Source organism: Engraulis encrasicolus, chromosome 9 (genome assembly GCF_034702125.1).
Source record: "Engraulis encrasicolus isolate BLACKSEA-1 chromosome 9, IST_EnEncr_1.0, whole genome shotgun sequence".
Classification (NCBI taxonomy): domain Eukaryota; kingdom Metazoa; phylum Chordata; class Actinopteri; order Clupeiformes; family Engraulidae; genus Engraulis; species Engraulis encrasicolus.
The window spans coordinates 29,022,593-29,035,769 of record NC_085865.1 but is presented as its reverse complement, the minus strand read 5'-3'; the positions used below and the strand labels follow the sequence as shown (position 1 = coordinate 29,035,769).

The 13,177-nt window shown below is 41.8% G+C and overlaps 1 protein-coding gene across 1 annotated transcript; it reads left to right on the top strand.

Annotated features, from left to right (window-relative positions):
* The first annotated feature begins 231 nt into the window (after window positions 1-231).
* On the top strand, window positions 232-10,375 carry rmdn1 (regulator of microtubule dynamics 1). The gene is made up of 10 exons (XM_063206882.1): window positions 232-585; window positions 1,316-1,421; window positions 2,934-3,021; window positions 6,905-7,064; window positions 7,598-7,687; window positions 7,789-7,844; window positions 8,101-8,188; window positions 8,905-8,935; window positions 9,390-9,523; window positions 10,146-10,375. The coding sequence occupies exons 1-10, from the start codon at window positions 469-471 to the stop codon at window positions 10,188-10,190; spliced, it is 915 nt and encodes a 304-aa protein (XP_063062952.1). The 5' UTR covers window positions 232-468; the 3' UTR covers window positions 10,191-10,375.
* Window positions 10,376-13,177: the final 2,802 nt, after the last annotated feature.

Sequence of the window (13,177 nt, the reverse complement as noted above, 5' to 3'; positions counted from 1 at the left end):
TTGGGAGATCATTGACTTGAATATTATAGACACAGAGCCTACTACCGGTATTTGGATGGTGTGCATTTTATTCTCAGTATTACAGTAGGTGAACGACTCATTATAGTTTTTTTTTTTTTTTTAACAAACGGGACATCAAAAGAGGGTACTGAAACATGGTTTTGACTGCGGAACTAAGTAACAACGAACTGATTCCACACGTGCAAGGAAACACGTTACTCATGCCACTAGCGTTATCATAAAGAACCGTCATCAATGTAAAATGCATAGAACGTAAACAATCTATGGTAAAGTGTGATTTATGTTCAACAACACGTTGAACAAAACTTTAGTTAAAAGATCGGAAGAACAGCTGACCGCAGTGGGCGTTGCAGTTCACGAACGCCTCCTGACGGCCACGGACTGTCAACACTAGGCTGAGAGGTGTCCTGTCTTCAGCTAGTAGTTTTAGTGGTAGCTTGTGAAGTCATGGCGACATCAAGCAGTCTGCGGTCTGCTGCCCGGCTTGTCTTCCCATTCAGCAAGACTTTCCGCTCGCGCTCGGCAATAACAAGACAGCCTCTATGGTTTAAAGGACATGCAGGGGTATGTGCTCTCCAAACGTGTTCAATGTCAAGGAAGTATGTGTGTTGCAGTTATGTATCGATTTAGGGCAAAGGGCATCCGATCGCCAAACAACCTCGCCAAACCATGTAGCAGCTCGTAAAACTAGACATAAAACCCTATCGATTGTTGAACAGTCTCTGTTGCGAAATACATGTTGTTACCAAATGTTGGAGTTGTGTGTGTTGAATGTAAATGGAAAAATACTATTTGTTTATCCAAATACCCAATGTAAACAAACGTGATGGTATCGTGTTTAAGAAGGGAAGCAAACTTGTGTAAAATGTTTTTGAATGCAGAAGAACTCAGGAGTCCCAGCCTCGGTAGCTTGGTTGGCTCTAAGCCCTGACATGGGGTTGCCTTTAGACTAGACTGAGGCGTTGAAGGCTATTATCGGTCAGTTCGGGGAGTCTGGTGTGGGAAACTGACCTGACCTGGCTGTAAAATTAAACAAAGAGCTGCTCTTTCGGTGATGCACACATCCAGGCATTTACCCTGTGCATGCATAACTGTGTGTGAGAGAAGGCATCCCACTTGTACATTGTAATCAACCCTGTAGTAAATGTCACTTTAGATAGAAATGTTACAGACGTGTAATGTTACTAAATTGTAATGTGCGTGTGTGTGTGTGTGTGTGTGTGTGTGTGTGTGTGTGTGTGTGTGTGTGTGTGTGTGTGTGTGTGTGTGTGTGTGTGTGTGTGTGTGTGTTTAGGCTGCTGGTGGGGCCTGGCTGCTCTCTGTACCTGCTGTGTGCTATCTGGGGGGTGAGCTGTACCGGAGATTACACAAGGCAGCCACGGTCTATGCACTGAGTCCTGGTGAGTTTCATTTCATTTTATATTACACATTATATTACATTACATTACATTACACTTTGCTGATGATTTTATCTGAAACGACTTTTAGCCATTTGCAAGGTTAAAGTCCCTGGAGCAATGGCATCCTGTTCAGTCCCAAACACCTGAGTCTCAAGCATCCACTCCCTCAGTCAGGACCTTGTATTTCACATAACACTGTCTGAGCATCCACCATTCACACGTATTTTAAGGAGTAGGATATACTCAAATTGACATGCACACAGGGAGGGATGAAAGACAACAGGAATAGGTGCTGAAATCAGCCATGATGGAACACTTTATCTTTTTGAATGTTTTTGCATCGATTTGATTTAATAATGGCCCTGCATGTAAAATCATGGAACTGGTATACTGCCTCTGTGTGAACATTTTGCTCAAATGTGAATAAAAAAAGCCTCCTAGAAAACCCAGCATTAGTATTCACATCTGAAAGCCAGAAGGTGGGTGGCGGGCATGGGACCAAAGTGTTTCATAAAAGTGCGTGCATGGACATGCTCCAATGAGGAGTTGTTTTTGGAAAACATCAAGCATATCTACTTCACATCTAGAGATGATTGGATGCGTGGTGCACAGTGCACAGTAGTGTTGGTTACAATGGGGATTTTTTTTTTTGCATAACGCATGTAGTGTTGTGTTGTCATGGTAAGTACAGAGGTGTAGTAAAAAAAACCCTCATTGGCTACTCATTAGGTGCACGGTGAAGTGGCACTACGTGTCCTCAAGGTTTGTTGTGTACCACCTTTGCAGCTTGTCTAGCAATCAGTATTTGAATCACTCGAATGAAACCAAGTCTTCTTATGATTTTTACTTAAAGAACTCAAAAAATACATTTACATAAGAAATTAAAAGTCTCGGTACAGATTGGTCAAAAAACTGTGTTGCTTCCATCTCATCCAGCTGCAATCTGACCTCGAACGTGCATACAAGCAATATTAAATTCGCATTACGTAGTGGGAGCCAACATTACTTTCTACAATAATCCTTTTATACTTACCAAGTTATGAATTCTAGAAAATATCAAAATTACTACGAATTCCTTAACCCATTGTGTCCTGGAGACACATATACGCTGCATTCAGGATTTTGAGATTTGAGCTGCTTTATTAAATATGTGGGTATGTTAGAGCTGAATGAACACATTCTAATGCAAGAGGAGGGTCTTGGCTTTTAAATGTAACTCATTTCATGTTTGTATGTGCTTCGGAGGCTGAGATATTTCGGATTTAATAGGCAGAGGGCACCCTTTCCCATAAAGGGCTTAGGACAAAATGGGTTAAAATTTAAATTGTAGCATATTTAAACATTTGTGACCTAAATTATTTTTCTACATGAATTCCTCATTAACTGTCTCTTACACAGGGCAATAACTGGTGTGCAATAACCATGTAATATCATTAACAAGTGTTGTACTTAAATCATGAACTACTTCTAATCCTATTTTATTCACTTCTGGTCTGTGTGTTGTGTTTGCAGTAGAGGAGGTCCTTGAACAGGCTGACTACCTGTACAGCTCTGGAGAGACGGAGAAACTGCACCAGCTTCTTCTGCAGTACAAGAACAGGTATGTGGCAATTATCCAAGCGTGTGTGTGTGTGTGTGTGTGTGTGTGTGTGTGTGTGTGTGTGTGTGTGTGTGTGTGTGTGTGTGTGTGTGTGTGTGTGTGTGTGTGTGTGTGTGTGTGTGTGTGTGTGTGTCTGTATGCGTGCATTCATGCGGTCTTGCATCTGGAAAGAGGACAAAGACATACTTGCATCCAAGCAGGCACACACAACTGTTACCTCAGGAAAATACTGTATGTGAATGGTTAGAGAAGTTCTTTTTATAGGCGCAATTTACGACTAAGGGACGGTATACAGAACGCATTAGCGTAAGCAATGGGTGTTAAATACTGGAAGAATCGCTCACAAGGTGATACAAGCATGAAACTTGGCACAAGTGTTCATTAGGACATGCTTATCAATGTCAGGGGTGGAGGCACTCAGAATTCCATGTTGCCTAGCAACGGTTGCTAGGTAAAGCACTTTCCCTAGCAACCAGTATCAATTATGCCATTTCTGATTGATTTTGTGGTATGAAGGCATCTGTGCCCTGAGACATTGTCCTAAAATCACTGTAGCAATTCTTCAAGAAGTTATATGGCAAATATGTACCATAATGACCCCTTATGATGTAATTTTATCCACCCAAAATCATTGTTATTATGCGAATAATTCCATGTTAAATGATAATGTCTTTTTAAAATCATATCAAGTGAAACTGGCTTTACAAATGTTTCTAGGCCTATCTTTAAATACATGTACCAAATACTGCCAACTGACCAGGCAAAAAAAAAAATCAGGAAGAAAGAATGCATACAGTATAGTACATGATACATACGTGCTGTGTTGAGAAGTGTCATCTGACAGTGATCCTCATGCTTACCCCAGTATTATTCATTATTATATCCAAAACTAAATGGACTAATATATTTAGGATGACTGTAAAATTCTTTCAACCTAAAGGGCCTAATTATATGTCAAGTTAAAGATAAGTTACATTCAAAACAACAGATAGTATTTGGAATGCAAAGACATGTGTTTCTCTCTATACTGGTCAGGTTAATAATATTACACCCCTCTACTTAGCGTATATTGTATTTACAAAGTTAAAAGTACCAAACTTTTCATTTCTATATAACACTAGGCTATAATATTTCTACTATCAATTGGCAGAATTTCACTGCCATCAGCATTGTTTTCTTACAGTCAGCTTTGTGTAGTCAGTGCATTTGAGATGCGCATAAACACATAGTCTTGACATCTGCTCTATCAAGAACACTTCAGCAACTCTGGACAATTTGCACTGGTTTTAGGCAAATTTGACCAAAGAACCTTCCACCATGCTGAGCCAGTCCATCCCCACTCAGCCAGAGAGGGCAACTGCTGATACAACACTACATGCCTGCATAGCAATAGCCAACTGCCCTCTTGATATGCTGTGGCAGGATAGCCTTGGTGAGTGGGAGACATTGGATCGCAACTGTTTAGAGAAGCCTTCTTGAGATAGAATCACAGAACTCACACCTTGACCATCTCTTAGGGAGGTGTGACATTAACAACTGTAGAGAGAAATGTATGAATCCTCACTATACCCTACCTCAAGACCTGAAGATGATACTTATGCATTATGAATGTGTATTCCCTATGTTTGTCTAGTAATTGATACAATAAAGATGTTTGTGTCACAAGTCTTATTTTCTCTCGCTGACCCATGGGCACCGGAGGAGGTGCGACAGGCAGCAATGCCCAGCAGGTATTAACAGCTACCTGTACAATCCTGATGAGGAGTGAAATGTTCCTTGAGCATTGTTCAAGAGTAACCCAGTCATAGATGAAGGTGTTTAAAGACCACACACATTCTTCCCAAAGCCCTCACCATTTTGCCAGATTCACAAACATCAGCTATGGCAAAAGACTGAAATTGGTTTCCATAGTGTTCACAGTCTGAGTTCCACAGCTAATAGTCTGAATGTATTGTGAGTAAGTTTGCATGCATGATGAGATATGCTTATGCTATATGCTTATGCTATAATTACAGTAATATCAATGGTACACCACACTGACCGCTCAGCACCACATAGACTAGCCTAGTTTGAAATGAATATTCTTCCCCAAAGCTGTCACTAAAGTGAACTTACACTTACTGGAATGTATTCATCTACAGTATAAAGGACTGTGCACCTCGTAGGGAAGCTCAAATCTCAGTATACTTTGTATAATGACAATAAAGGCTTTCTGTTCTATTCTATTCTATTCTATTCTATTCTATTCTATTCTATTCTATTCTATTCTATTCTATTCTAATACCATTGCTCTCAATGCGACACCACACAGGATGCCCAGAACCAGAATATGAACTTGTTATATTTCCAAGTAGCAGAATTTCAATGGGCCCCAACCTGGCCACCCCATGGTCAAAACTGTCCTGATGTAGAGGAACCAACTTGGATTGCTTTCCTCTCAGCTTTCCTCTCTTTGCACAGCTCTCCATCTTATGTATGGATCGAATGTTTGTATGAATTGAAGAATATTTTGTTTTAATTTACAAAATACCAAGTGTCCCAACTTTTTGTAAACCAGTTTGTATCTTAATATTGTAGCACCCAACTCACTATATGTATATAGTGATTAATAAAAGGCTACCAGGACATGTCAAGAATAACTTTGCTAGGTCACAATTTACAACACAGCACTGTCCTAACTGTATTCATGTATGCTTTTTGTCTTACCAGAATGTTCAGTTTTTTTACCTCTGAATTGGCTTTACTAGGCTCATGTATAAAGATAAAGACAGGCCTGATGTGTACTGAGACATATAAACCATATTGAGACATTATGTCTTCAAAAAGTAAATTGAAGTGTAAATTGTATTTTTCACATAATTGACTTAAATGGAAACAAAATGACATCAAAGGGGCCATTGTCACACGTTGCTAATGTATAACCTCTTGAAGGATTCATGTAGTGATTTAGGACACACGGTCAATATTCAAACATCACAATACCACATAATTGCTCGGAACCTGTTTTCATTGATGCTGGTTGCTACTGTAAGGAAAAGGGTGCATATTTGTAATATGGAGCCTTTCTCAGCATTGCTACAGTGATTTTAAGACAATGGCTCAGGGTACATATGCCTTAATACCACAAAATCAATTAGAAACTGCATAATTGATGCTGGTTGCTAAGGGAAATGCTTTGCCTAGCAACCGTTGCTATGCAACATGGAATTTTGAGTGCCTCTAATATGTCACATGCCATTTCTAACACCTGCCCACTCAAAGCCTCTTTTGTTGGAGTGCAGCTGAGCATAGTTGCAATGTTTAGTCATCAGCTGCCCCTGACCTGTTGGAACAGCCCCACCAGGCTGCAAAAAGGAAGTTAAAAAAAGATTGCACAACTGCTCAGCCAAACGCACATTTAGTACACTGTAAAATGTTGCATCCAGTTAAATGTAAAAAGGTAAGTTGCCCTGCAGCCTCAGGTTGAGGCTTCACTCAATTCGAGGCTCTCTCAAGTTGAGTTAACATACAAACTTAAGGCAGCAGGGCAACTTCCTTTTTTGTGTTTAACTGACTGCAATGTTTTACAGTGTAGAGCAGAATGAATGAATGAATGAATGAATGAAAGAATGAATGAATGAATGAACCAATAAATGAATTTATTTCTTTGCACCATTATTTATCCTTCAATTGCATGCAACGAAAGAAGTTCATCAGCATGAAGGAAAGGGCTCCCCAAGTGAAACTAAGTGTAAGCTTATAAGACGGGGCCCATAGTACAGAATAAGTCATTCGATGAGTGAAGAAGATACTTTATGGATTCTAAAAGAAAGTAGGGTAATTGACACAAAGGCGTTGTCTGGGTGGGGAATAACATACACTCACGTTTACTCCTGTCGTTCAGCGATGACGCAGAGTGTCTGTGGAGGTTGGCACGGGCGTGCCGGGACCTGGCTCTGATGTCACACGTAGGGGCGGAGCAAAAGAAGCAGCTGACCTATGAGTCGCTGGAGTACGCCTCCCTGGCCCTAGAGAAGAATGAAGCCTGCTTTGCCGCTCACAAGGTAAACACAGACAGAGTGGTGGAAGAGAGTCATGTAAGGTAACAGGTTATGGCTCTGAATCTGAAGAGCTGTTCACTGGAATTATCCCATCCCTCATGAAATTACATATTGACATGTAGTACACCCAGGGTGCCAGTGCCACTTGTAGGGAGGCACTTCCATAGAGTTCAGATATCCCTAATCCCGCACCTCTGTGAAAATAAATATCAGTAAAGTTAGTACCTGGAGACAAGGACTTCATTGCAATTAATGCAAGCCAGATATTGCAACAAAAAAAATGATATTTTCTCAATAGTACTTTGTTTCATCTCTGCCCCAAAAGGCAAGCCCGCTTCCAGCATTTTCTGTGAGAATGCAATCTAGTTTTCCTAGTATTTGTCCCTCTGAAGTTTTTTCTCTTGTCCTCAACAAAAACTCGCCTTACCTGGCCCTTGATTATATTACAGTTGTTATACTCTCAATTGAAAGTGCTTCTCTCACCGCTTTGTACCGTAAGTACAATAATCTAAGACTGTTGTTTTGCTTTTTGTTAGTGGTATGCAGTGTGCCTTAGTGACATAGGAGATTATGAAGGAGTCAAAGTGAAAATCGGGAACTCCTACATCATCAAAGAACATCTAGAGGTTAGTACATATTTATGACGTACTTGTAAAGACTTGTAAAGAGGCAAGCATCATCATGTCAACAATGCACAGCTAACTGAACTTCCTTTTTTCTACTGTAGAGGGCAGTAGAGCTCAACCCTAAAGATGCCACCTCCTTCCACATACTTGGCTACTGGTAAGAACTGATCTTATCACTCTTTTCCCCCCAAAAGGTACCTCATATGTGCGTATAAGCACTTTTGGTGCTTTTGAAATTCATTTTTCTCTGCCTACACACATCTATAATCCAAGTAGGTCCCTCTCACTTTGTACAATCTAGATTGACCCCTTGTGGTAGTTTGACCTAAAATGTAATGATTGATTTCAAGAAATTGTGCACCTTGATCCAGAAAAGAAAACATTAGTTGTGTGTTATTTTTTTTCCATGACAGGTGCTATGCCTTTGCGGAACTCCCCTGGTACCAGCGCAAAGTAGCTGCCATGATCTTTGCCTCCCCACCCTCTGCCACATTCGAGGAGGTGAGATGATCATCCAAGCCCCTCAAATAGCCTAACTCTCTCTCACGCACATACATACACATACGTTTTTGCAATGCAGGAATGTTCTATTCTATACAGAGAGAATTCAACCAGGCGCTAAGGTGTATAAACCAGTCCAAAGGGGTGCTCTTGGGGTAGGGACTTCCAGGATAAACAAAAGAAAAGATCAGGTATTCAGGAGTATATCCAGAAGCTTACATGTATCTTAATTGTGGCTATTCATAATTAAATCCAGCATTCTTTCCATCACAACTGTGGTCTTCGTCAGAGCAAAGCAAACACAAAGAGAATATAGAATATTCACAAGTTTAAAAAGTCTAACCCTGGGGTTAAAACTTTTTTAAACTCATGAACATTCTTTGTTAAATGTATTTTCATCTTTCTATGGATGTACTCCTGAGTACCTGGGAACTTTTCTTTTGTTTATGTCCTTCTATGTTCAGAAAGGAAAAAACCTTCACAAATCCCACCAACTCTCACTGCAATGAGCAGTCAATACAAGTAGATCAGCGACTCATGTCTCATGTTAATAAAATGTAACTGTAATGTAATTCCCTTTTTCTTAACTCCCCTGATGCATCTCTGGATAAATCATTTTCAGTTTTAACTGTTGGAGCAACACAGATATGAAAGGCATTGAAACACCTCCCTTTCTAATGATTTGCAACATTTTGTCTTGTTTTGACCCTTTTCAGGCCCTTGCCTTTTTCCAGAAAGCAGAGGAAGGTACAGTCCACCTTTTACAAGTACACCATGTCACCACTCCCCTTTTGTAGCAATAATATAGCATAAACATTTAAAACATTGTAAAAGTAAATACGCTGAACATCTGTACTGTATGTATAAGTGTGTACTGTGATGGTTTCTTCCATTTCCCCTCACCACAGTCACATACATTTGTCTCCATTCCCCTATAGCAACAATGCCCTGTAAACATTTTTTTAAAATGATGTAACTAACCGTTGAACACAGTAAATAAAATAGGCTCAACAGATGTCTTGTAGAAGGTCTTTGTGTTTCTAACATTTTCCCCACACCACAGTCACATGTGACTTTGCCACCACAATGCCCCATAAACATTTAAAAAGCTGTAACAGTGTATGAACTAAGCCATTGTCTTTCATGAGGTTTTGTACCAGAATATTGTTTTGATTGGGTCTTCATTTCACCCTGGCAACAGTGGATCCCAACTTCTACAGCAAGAACCTGCTGATGATGGGCAAGACCTACATGAATATGAAAGACAACGACAACGCTGTGGCCTGGCTGACACGGGCGCGGGACTATGTCCCTAAGACAGAGGAGGACAAAGAGGTGAGCACCTTCTCTCTCGATCTCTCTCCCGCACTAAACGTTTAAGTCATTGACATTTTTCAGTAGCAGGCGTCAAGGTGGTGCAACCACAGCTAAATGCCACTATTGTATGAATTAAATATTTGGATTTTTATTAGATTCTCCAAGAAGCATATTCATTGCTTGTACTGCGTACTATACATTAATTACCCAGTATTAATCACAACAATACAATAACGGTGGCATTCGTTTTTTGGTTGCCCCACATGAAGTCCACTACTAAAAAACGTCACCCATGCGACACATACACTACAACAGCATGATAATTATAATTGCAATAGTGTTGACCTCAAAATTGAGTCTTAAACCCTTGTTGGCAGTGCTTTGTAACATTATGACAAAGTATATCTGTTCATGCACCCTAGTTATACTTCATCACCATAATACCCAACATGTTATGACATTGCATGTTGCATGAAAAGTCAGACTCATAACACAATTCCAAAAGCATACGTTTTACATTCCTTTTCATTGGAATGGTACAGATCTAAAAAAAATGGTCCATTATGTTCGGTCATATGCAGCATTATAAAATGTGACCCGTTTCGTTACCCGAATCAATGATGAACTGCTTTCTCCGCAGGTGCATAAGGAGGCTGTGGATCTTCTGAAGAAGTTTAAGGTTTGATGTCTCAACAGAAGAGCATCAGGCATACACTGACCACTTGGCATTGGCCACTGAGATTTGGATAGCTGGGATGATTTTGTGTAAATCTGCCTTAATGTTTGTTTGTTTGTTTTCCAAAAGTGCTTAATACTTACTCAATACTAAAAATGTTCTCCAAATGTATAATAAAAATCATAGTTTTGTAATACCTGTTTTCATAGTACTCTGTGATGACACCAAAAGAACATTCATGACCTTGACAAACTGTATTGTCCTTCACTGTTTTGCTCCATCAGCAGCATATGCCAAAATGTGGTTTAGTTACAAAACAAGCCAAGTTAACCCAGAGATTTGTAAACCACAAAGCCACAGGGACCTTGAATGATGAGTTATTATTTGCTCAGGGCTGGGGATACACTGGGTGTGTTAGTACATCAAAGACTCACCCAACTTAAGTTAGATACCACTATAAAAAAGGAACTGATCACATCAGACATAGCAAACATTCTTTAAAAAATAGCTTATTTTCAATGCTCTCTGGACTACCCTCAGAACCGATCATTGCTAAAAACAAAGTGTGTCCTTAAGCACTGCGATCACCCTGCTCCATACAAGCAAAGGCAAGAGAGGAAAGACTAGGCTGGTCGGACACATTTATTAAGTACATGTCTTCCACAGGCAGATCCAACCAAAACAGAAACAAAAAAATAAAATAAAATAAAATCACTCCCAACAGATTTAGACAGCCAACAGGGTTTTGGTGAATCCTGAGCACAGCGCACCTCCCCCACCGATTTGTTTTGTGTGGGTTTTTTTCTTCATCATCTTATTTTGTCTCAATGCATTCAACCCAATCAGTCAGTCAGTCAGTCAAAACAAAAAACAAAAAAAAATCAATCCATTAAAATGGGTAAAGCAGATTAAAAATTAATACTTTATACACATCATCTCCAGCAAAGGGGGTCAGTCTGTACAGTGTCTATCTACAGCTGATATGTTACACTGAGTTCTGAGAGGATGTGAGACTGCATGTGTTGGGAGCAAGGGGGGATAGTAGATGGTGGGGTGGGGTGGCATCTGCAAAGTCAGAAACAAAGGGGCTGGAGCAAGAGGCAGTTCAGGCACCTTGACCCAATGGGGGAGAAGTTGTCCTCCTCTTACAATCGTTTGTAGTTTGTCATCTTTTTTTGTTTGTTTTCCAAGAGGGCCAAAAAAAAGAGCATGACTCCTGGTGGTTGTCGCCATTGTCTGTTGGCTTGTAAGCGATCAAGGAAGGATGTCTGGCCAGACTAAGGCCAGTGGATACATGCAGAGGAGACATCAGGAGGGGGGGGGGGGGGGGGGGGTGGGGGGGGGGGGGGGGGGGGGTGGGGGGGGGGGGGGGGGGGGGGGGGGGGGGGGGGGGGGGGGGGGGGGGGGGGGGGGGGGGGGGGGGGGGGGGGGGAGAGAGAGAGAGAGAGAGAGAGAGAGAGAGAGAGAGAGAGAGAGAGAGAGAGAGAGAGAGAGAGACTTCTCCTGCCAGGCCTCAAAGGCTTGCCACGAGAGAGAGAGAAAGAGAGAGAGTGAGAGAGAGAGAAATTGCAGAGAGGAGGGTTGTCTTCGGGGGGTTGGATGTTTCTGGCCACGACTGCCGATTCACAGTTCAGACGACGAGACGGGCAGAGGAAGGAGGACAATCTTTTTTTTTTAAAACAACCAACGAGACTCCTTTTTGCGTTGAGGTGGGGGTGAGGAAGAGAAGCAGAAAGCGGTGGCTTGGACAACAGGCACATTTACTGCTCTGGGTGTATGCATGGTCGCAGGCAAGAGAAAGTGTGTGTGTGTGTGTGTGTGTGTGTGTGTGTGTCTGCGTTTGCTGCTATAGGACAACACAATAAGAGCGCAGTGAGACAGAAGTTCAGAGGTCATTGATCATGACCTCAGGGTCAAAGCAGACATCTCAAACATCACATGTCCCCTTCAGAAGCCCCTGGTTAAAAAGTTCTTTGGTGTGTGTGGGTGTGTGTGTGTGTGTAGTGTATTCTTGCATTGAAGACGCTGCTGTATACATAATGCTTGCATTTTCAGACAGTGCTTTTAAAGTTAGTATCCTGACCATGTTGGGTACAGGACGCCTTCAACAATATTAACGCAGACACAACCAAAGCAGGGACAAGAAGAGGACAGTATGCACACACGCACACACACACGTACAAGAGCACCTGCTTGACACAGCTGGGGATGGACAGAGAGAGAGAGAGAGAGAGAGAGAGAGAGAGAGAGAGAGAGAGAGAGAGAGAGAGAGAGAGAGAGAGAGAGAGAGAGAGAGAGAGAGAGAGAGAGACACACACACACACACACACACACACACACACACACACACACACACACTTAGTAAGGCCACCTCAGAGCTGTACATTCACCTTCGCACAACTTTCCTCTCACAAACACACACACACAAAAAAGTTGGATAATTGCTACGCACACACACACACACACACACACACAGACAGACACGTTTCATCGCACATTCAGAGACACCCCCCTCAGTGCGGTGTTGAATACTGCTGGGAGGGCGTGGCACCACTGCAGCAGTAGCAACCAGCCCAGCTGTCAATCAAGAATCTCTTGGCCGCTCTATAAAACTAGAGCCACGCAATGAGATAGATAACTCTATTTTGCACTCCCTCACTTTCCCACGTGCACACACGCAGACACACACACACACACACACACACACAGAATATGTCGCTCACACACACCCAATACAAGGACAAGCGGGGCTGGGGTGGTAGTGGCGGCGGTGGTCTGTTTTCTGGTTTGTCCTTTTAGGAGAAGCAGAGGAGCGTTTTGCTTTGCATAATCACAGCTATGGGAGCGGAGAGGAGTGGGGTGCCAGGCTAGAGTGGGGGGGTGGGGTGGAGGGGTCCAGCGGTGGCTTTAAAAGTCGTTAAAACATGAGGCTGTGGATTAAGATTTTGGTTTCTTTTGAAATGTGAGAATAGCTTATGTACATTGGTAAATATCTG